Source organism: Aythya fuligula, chromosome 3 (genome assembly GCF_009819795.1).
Source record: "Aythya fuligula isolate bAytFul2 chromosome 3, bAytFul2.pri, whole genome shotgun sequence".
Classification (NCBI taxonomy): domain Eukaryota; kingdom Metazoa; phylum Chordata; class Aves; order Anseriformes; family Anatidae; genus Aythya; species Aythya fuligula.
This window is the reverse complement of record NC_045561.1, coordinates 38,225,198-38,233,514: the sequence shown is the minus strand read 5'-3', so window position 1 is coordinate 38,233,514 and position 8,317 is coordinate 38,225,198. Positions and strand designations below refer to the sequence as shown.

Sequence of the window (8,317 nt, the reverse complement as noted above, 5' to 3'; positions counted from 1 at the left end):
AGAATGTACCAAAATGAATGTGAGACATGAAGGGTGTTATTTAACTGTTGCTTGGTCAAGTAGCTGTGCCTTGTGCCTTGCACCCTGCCTCCCTGTCCTGTCCTCGCTGTGCCAAGCTGGCATGGAGCACCCCGTGGCCTCACGGTGACCTGGCAGTTTAGGAATAAAGCTGTTTAAAGAATGAAACGACATTTGCTTTTTGCCAGATGTATTTCCCAGCCTGGTTCGCTGCTCAGCCACACAAATACTTCACCTGGCACAAGGCAGGGGGCAATGCAAGGCAGGAAAAGCAGCCAGGGGTAGGAGTTTACTAGATGAGCATTAAATGCTGGTGAATTAGATGCAAAACTGCACCTGAAGGTATGGCCACGCAGCATTGCCTGCCCAGCAGTTCTTTAATTTGAAAAAGTACAGTTCTGTGTCCCACTGACCTGCCACAGATGCCTTAGGGGCCTTCTGTGATGTTTTGAGGCAGTCGTGGTAAAAACATTTTTGTATCCTAACTTAAGGGATTCAGTTGGTTAAGAAGCCAAAAGCAGATGTTTCTGAACCACAACGACCTGCTGGCATTTGCCTAGTGGCTGTGGGCAGACATCAGCTGTGGCCTGCAGCAGGGCCCTGTCACGGTGTGCCTGCCTCCAGGTGCCTGGGGCAGCACACAGGCCTGAGGGGCCCTTTGGGGGGTGCAGGTTTGCAGGCTTCAGGCCAGCTGAAGTATAGGGCACACAGAGGTGTAAACCTGTGCCTGCTTGTGCAAAACTTCAGTGTTGCTGATAAGCAGCGAGCAATTCTCCCTTGGGTGCTTGTGCCTGGGGATAGCTGTGGGGGCAGCAGCCTGCAACGTGCGCTGAGCTGCAGGACCGGTGTGTGCCTTATCGCTGCTTGGGAGCTGTGGGTGGGCTGCGTCTGGGCTAGTCCGTGCTGTGAGGAACCCAGCACGGCAGGCTTTGGATCTTTTCTTCCTACTGAATTTGTACTCTTGCTTTTGGACCAGAAGCTGCCTACACCTTCTTCTCAGTGCCGATGTTTTTACTACTCATTTACCCTGAGGTTGCAAGGGAGGCAAGGACCAATCTGCAAAGTTGAACACTTACTAAACCTGTTATAAATTTATTTAAAAAGAAATGAAAAACATTGCTATAGAAAGGACAAGAAGTTTAGGATGTTAAAGAGAGCAACAGAAAACATAACTGCTCCTTGGAAAACTGTGCTTTCTTGTAGTGTTTTGTTATCTTGCTGAAGATGCCTGTTATGCAAAAGAGCTGGAGCACTTTGTCCTTTTTCCTCCTTTGAACTTTGACCAATTGGTCAGGATTATTTATAAACCCAGGTGCTAATTAAGCTGCTTCTCATTCCACTGAACAAAGGTATGCTGGCTCGCTTCCTTGCTGTAGTGAGTATCTGTCTCCAGGACAAGAGACACCAAGCAAAATGGGTGACGAGGAAGCAAAGAGCTTGCCTATGGAGCTGAGTGAGAAGGGAGGTGTGGAGAACAATGGATTTGTTCAAAATGAGGCTTTTGATGACAAGGAGACCGATACCAGTAGCCAAGAAGAAATGCCAAAAACATGCATTATTGGTGTGAACCCAGAAGCTACTGAGGAGCCAGTTTTGGAGCCCTATGCAGGGATGCCAAAGGAAGTCTTGCTGAAGTTCTCCAGCCAAGCCCGTTACAGAGTCACCCGGGAGATTCTCTTTTGGCTCATAATCACTGCTGCTGTCGTGCTCGTGTGTGCTACAATTGCCATTATTGCTCTGTCCCCAAAGTGCCTCGACTGGTGGCAAGCTAGTCCTATTTACCAGATCTACCCTCGTTCTTTCAAGGACAGCGACATGGATGGGAATGGTGATCTGAAAGGTGGGTGAACTTCCATTTTTGTTGTGTGTTATGCAGGGCAGCAGTCATTTTGTGTGTATTTATATACATATAAAAATTTTAGAAATAGTTACCTTACAGTCCAAAAGAGAAGCCACTTGAGTTAAGAGTGGCGTATAAGACTTACTTTATTTATCACCAATGGCCACTCACATTCTCATTACTAGATCTCACCAGCAGCTTCTTGCTCAAGTCAAGTCTAAGACTGGAGTTAGACCAAAAGTTAATGTATAGGGTTGACAGGAAACAGCAGAACTTTCAAGTGGCTTCATATGGTTTCCTTTTTGTGGTCTCATGCTACTCCTGAAGAAATTTCAAGATTGCCCTGCTAGCTGAGATCAGTGAAAAGTTGGGGTGTTTAATGTATCAAAGGGATCTGTGTTCCATCTTTGAGAACCCACAGCAAACTTACTTCAACCAAAATATTTTGTCTTTTGTAAAGAGTTGATGATGCCCTTTTCATTTACATAGGTATCCAAGAAAAGCTGGACCATATAGTGAATTTGAACATAAAAACAATCTGGATCACTTCTTTCTACAAGTCCCCCTTAAAAGACCTTGGCTATGGAGCTGAAGACTTCTATGATATTGATCCCATGTTTGGATCAATGAGTGATTTTGAGAATCTGCTTGCAGCCATACATGATCGAGGTAAGCTGCAGCTCTGATCAAAACAGCTCTATTAAAAAGGCGTTCACTTGTATGATGGAGGTGTACCTTGTGCCATTAGGTTCTGATCTTGAGCTTCCGTGCTCACGCATGCAGGGCTCACCTACTGCCATGGTCCCTGCTGGGTCTGGGAGTGCATGTCAACGGCACAAGGGCATCACGCCTGCCAGGCAGTTGTTTCTGGCTCTGGATTTTATTACTGATGGCTGCTTTCTGGAGAAAGCAGGAAAACAATTAAGAGGCTGGGAGGAAGCATGTGCTTCCTTCCTGCGATTGCATCCTTGGTTGGTGCGTGTATGCCTTAGACCCAAGCCTTGCCCAGGTGTTTCCTTCTTAGGTTTTTCCTTCCAAGTTGGGCTGAATGGAAAATGGTTTGCCAGTCCCAAAAGCATTTGAGAGTTTTAAAAAAGCCTGATCTGTAGGAAGGGTGAGGAAGAACATATGTTCATTAATGCTTGTGAAGTGGTGATGCCCATTTCCCAGCTGTGAGATGGGAGAGAGATGTTGAAATCAAGAGTTTTTGGCCAGACTTGGTTGAAGTGGTTTCATAACCACAGAAATCTGCTCTGGTTTTCTTCCCTCTTTACAGGGAAGAGACCCAGCAAGATGTGCTGCCCCTGCTTGCTGACCCTCATTAGTTTAGCTGGACCGGTAGCCTGGGGCTTTTTGTCTTTGTGTATATTGGCCCCAGCCAATGGGGCTATGTAAACCCAAGCTACCTGCCTGTCCCTTGAGCACAAACCCAAGCTCCCAGGCTTTTGAAGAAGCCCAAATACTTGTGATACCAAAAAAATATATTAAAAAAAAAGTCTTAAAAGGTTGAATTAAATCTATTTATGATTTGCTTTATAAGGGTTAAAAGTGATAATGGACTTAATACCAAACCACACAAGTGACAAGCACCAATGGTTTCAGCTTAGTCGCAACCGTACTGGGAAGTACACAGACTACTACATCTGGCAGGACTGCATGCAGGCAGGGGCAGCGATCGCTGTGCCCAACAACTGGGTAAGTGTGGGCAGGGACACTTGTAAATTGGGTTGCAGGTTGCCTGTAACAACAATGCCTAAAACATCGTTGTCCCGGTGGATGCAGGGCTGTAAATGGTTGCTCACGGGTACAGACCGAGGTTACTAAGTGAGGCTGTGTTGGGTTAAGATTTAAACCAGTTCAGGGTGGAGGGGTTCCTACTTCAAACAATTAAAAAATTCTTCCGTGTTGGAAACTTTATCTCTGCTCTGCAGTCATAGTTGTGTACAAGCGAAGCAAAGCAATATGCTCTAGGCTTTTTTCCCCCTTTTCTGGAAGGTGGATCTACTTTTTCATTTGCTTTGGGGAAAAAAAAAAAAAAAGGAAAATGTATGTATTCTGTATATATGGTTGTCTGGAGAAGCTGTGGATGCCCCATCCCTGGAAGTTTTCACGGCCAGGCTGGATGGGGCTTTGGGCAACCTGGTCTGGTGGGAGGTGTCCCTAACCATGGCAGGGGGGTTGCAATTCTATGATCTTTAAGGTCTCTTCTAGCCCAAACCACTCTGCGATTCTCATTTATCTAAAATCTGAATTGATGGGTGTATGGTTAACAATTCTTATATTATAAAACCTCCAGGTAGGAGGTTTTAGAATATAAGGTTTTCTTCCCAATTTTGTTCCCCCAAACAACAATTTTGTTTGGTTGATTTTGTTGTGCTTTTTTTTGGTGTGTTTTTAACTGGAGTCTTAAGAGCCACCTCAGTTTTTGGAATTCTTTATTACAGAGATCATAAAATTAACATTTTAACACACTGACTGTGGGTAGTGCTTCAAAGGGACAATAACAGATTAAGTAAAGTGAACTAAAGCTATTTTTAACAACAGTTTTAGGAAAATTAATTCCAAGAGAAATGGTTCCACCCATGTTTCCCCCTCTTTGTTATAATTCCCAGCAGAAGTCTACTTAAAGAGGAATGAAACAAAGCATTGAACACGAGATACATGTGGCAAAGCCTGACTGAAAGGAAGAGCAACTAATAGGAGAAGGAAATGAGAAACGAAGTATCAAAGTCTACTTAAAATTTAGTCCATCTATTAGGCATTTTGTGCTTTATTATGTGCTTGTAATGCACCACATTGTAAAGTATGCATATGACTAATTGTTTGTTAATTTGAGAGTTTGGATTATTTTTCTTCCCACTTACATGAACAGGTGAGTGTCTATGGGAATTCCAGCTGGCAGTTTGACGATGTGAGAAAACAGTGTTATTTTCATCAGTTTGGGAAAGAACAGCCAGACTTAAATTTCCGCAACCTCGCTGTTCAACAAGAAATCCATGTAAGTATATGACCTGTTGCTGCAGCACCAGTAGCTAAGCAGATACTTCTCTGCTTGATTTGATTTTGTGCTACACAATTTACAATCTAGTTGGAAGTAACTCAAGAGCTACAGTGCATGGATGGAAACAAAAAAGCATCTAGACAAACTTTAAGTTTAAAAATTCAAGCTCTATCTTCTGATGCTTCCAGTATCAGAGCTACTTTGTTTCAAGTCTTTCTAATTTAAAAGCAAGCAATACCCCCTCCCCCCCAGTAAATAAATAAATAATCCAAATGAAACTGTCCTTGAGCAGAGGCACTGGCAGTGGTTTTTTTGCAGTGCTCTGGCCCTGATGACTATTGCTTTTTATGCTGGATTAAATCCCTGCTATCACAAGCACCTGGCAAGATCTTGATCATTTTTTGAACAGGCTACTGCACTTTAAAAGGAGTTCCTTTAGCCTTCAGTGGGAAGTGGAAGGGGATCTTCATTTCTTTGCTTTGAACCTTTAAGAGCCCTCTGCTTTTTAGCATAACCTCATGCATATGCAAGTTCATGCTTGCTGTCTGTGAACCATACACATCCTTTTTTTTTCCACTCATTTTCTCAAACATGGATGGCCAGAATTAAACATACTTACAGAAGAGGTGCCTGGGTCAGATCTTGTACAGTAGCATAAATACTCCCCCTGTAAGCCCTAAGATTGTTACTTGTCTTGAAGATGCTGCTGGTAGTCACATAATCTAACATGACTGCTGCAAGGAAACAGTTGTGTGCTGTCAAGTCTAGTCTCCACCAGGAGCCAACATTGAAGGTATTTAATGAATTTGGTTGTTGCATGGAGGACAGCATTTAATGAGAGGACTGACATGGATGGTCAAGTGTCTTGCACTGAAGCTGGTGCTGAAGCACAGCTGAATCAGGCAAGCTGAGCGAAGGTTTAATCTCTGTTGTTACAAGGAGGTGTTAATTAGCCAGCCCAATGGGGGGTGTCACCTTGTGTTAGCAGAGGTGTTTGCATTTTTGAGGAAGTGAGGCAATGCTGATCTGAAATGCAAGGAATGCCTGGGCTTGATAAGAAGGAGTTAGTTTTGGTCTGCCCACACCTCTGACCACTTTCTGTGGGGAGGGACATGGATAACCTTTACAGCCAGAAATGTTTCACCAAGGAATGGTTGTGATCTGATAAAACCTCATGCCTGCCTCCACCACGTCTCCCAGTAGACAAAGCATAATTCATTAACGCGTTGGGAAGTAGGTCTGAAGATGGGGAGCATGACAGCTGCTTCTTTTTCCTTTTTTTCTTCCTTTTGAGTAGTATAGCTACCTCAAGGGTGTTGATGTTAGTTCTTTGGCATTTGTTGCTCTGTACTGTTGAATTTTGGTGCGTTTCTTGGGTGCTAGTCTTCATGCCTGCCCAATTCTAGTATGAATATCTCATGGGCTGTCTCTGCGGTATCTTTCTTCACTGTTGATGTTGCAAGTGCATGAAGAAACAAGCCAAAATATTTTTGGTCTTAATTGTTAACTGAAGCATGAAATGGGATTGATTTCAAGACTGATCCTTGACCAACTCCCCTGGTAACCTCTCTGTCTTGATGCTTCCCATAACATCACATCTTTCTCCTTTTTTCTTTTGTTAAACATACTTTTCAATAGCCATGGCTATTTTTTTATTTTTTTGAATGCTACCTGATACATTGCTGAAGTAGCAAATAGTTGCTGCATGTCTTATGCATAGAGATGAAACAAAGACCAGTAAGTTTGATCTGATAATACCCACCTTTGGTAAATGCTTGTAAACATCATTGATTCCTCCAGCACGTTGAAGAATAATCTTTGTCTAGTACGTTAATTAAAAATCCTCTTTCAGGTTAGGACTATAATCGGTCTAATCAAGTCAGTGTTTGATATTTGCACTGCTGATACCTGGTGCTGCTTTTGTGATGAGCACGTGCCCAAACATACACTGTTTGGTGGATTCAGTATTGGACAGACACTGCATTGAGAGCTGCTGCCTTCAGAATGGTTCCACGAGAAAGTACAGCTCCAAAGGTGGACTCCCGATTTGCCAAAAATCTGTAAAGCTTGAATGTGGAGTGGTTCTCACTCCAGCCTATGCTCTCAAGTGTGTTTCATACACATGTTAAAAATAAGACAATTTATTGTACTTACATTAAAAAAAAAAAACAAAAAAAAACAGCATCTGGTCTAAAAGATCATGTGCACAAACTGCTCAAGGGGGGTTGAACTTCAGAGTTGTTTGTGAAAACCAGAACAATCAGAATTTTAGTATTATAACAGCTACTGAAGTAGGAAATAATTCTACTAATAGTGACTAACCTCTGCCTTTGGTAGTGGAATTATTATCCAAGTTAACTGCTATAGATTTAAAACTTTTCATGTTCCTGCAAATCAACAAGTAAGCCTGAAAATAAAATAAAATGAAAAAAACAAACACATCTGTCAAATAAAAGGGAACAAGCATTTTAAGAGCTCTATTGTATAAAAAGAAAATTGGTGGCACAAGGTCTGTGCAGAACAACATATTCTTGCATATTTGAATCAATGCGTTCTAATTGTGTGCAGGCAAGATGGGTGTTCACCAACAATAGTGCTTAGCATGATCCCAGTTGTTCTGATGGAAGAGATTAGAAGGCTCTTAGTGAGGCATGCCCTGGCTTTGGTCTCCTGAATTACGGGAGAATTTAGACCAGTCTTTCTTTTTTATACCGGAAGAAATAATAAGACATTTTCTATTTGTATGTCAGTGCTAACTCAACAGGATTCATTTTAACTTCTAGTTAAAAAAAATAAATAATAATAAATCAAAATTAAATTGTGATATATTGTTACCTACAGTAGATTTAGTTTTCCTCTTTAAGTACATGCTATTTTGAATGCTATAGGCTCACTTGAAACTCTCCACTTTTCCATTTGTCTAGGATATTATCAAATTTTGGCTTGGTAAAGGAGTTGATGGATTTAGTTTTGTCGCTGTTAAATTTCTTCTAGAAGCCACACACCTTCGAAATGAACCGCAAGTGAACAAGTCTCAGAATTCTGTAATGTATATTTTCTTTTTTTTCCTGTATTTTCTACTGGGGCAAGAGAAGTGTATGTTTTTACTCTTTTGGCTCTTAATTAAGGTTTTAGGAAGCCCATCCTTGGAAGGGAATTGGCTCCTGGGCTCCCTGCAGAAGGACCATGTACAAGAAAGAAGCAAGTAGGAGTGCAAAGAAGATTGTCCATACTCCCTTGTATTTCTGTTCTGACAGTTGCTTTGAATTTTGTTTGAAATACTTGGCTTTCAAATTATATTCTAAAAAGACCAGCGTTGTGAGTTTCAAAGGGCTATCAGTTGTCTTTGGGGAGCTCATTACAAGAGGTAGGCTCAGTGCTCTGGCTCACTTGGGACCCCACAGCAGTCAGTAGCACGTATTTCTTTTTAAGTGCTAATAGGAATTAGAGTAAAACAA

General features: G+C 42.1%; 1 protein-coding gene across 1 annotated transcript in view; it reads left to right on the top strand.

Annotated features, from left to right (window-relative positions):
• Positions 1-965: 965 nt before the first annotated feature.
• Positions 966-8,317, top strand: part of SLC3A1 (solute carrier family 3 member 1) — a 13,940-nt gene continuing 6,588 nt past the window's right edge. Inside the window, exons 1-5 of the mRNA XM_032184411.1 lie at positions 966-1,858; positions 2,348-2,527; positions 3,399-3,553; positions 4,731-4,856; positions 7,784-7,903. Of these exons, the coding sequence (XP_032040302.1) occupies positions 1,432-1,858; positions 2,348-2,527; positions 3,399-3,553; positions 4,731-4,856; positions 7,784-7,903 (1,008 nt within the window). The 5' untranslated portion in view covers positions 966-1,431. The remainder of the gene's footprint in view (positions 1,859-2,347; positions 2,528-3,398; positions 3,554-4,730; positions 4,857-7,783; positions 7,904-8,317) is intronic.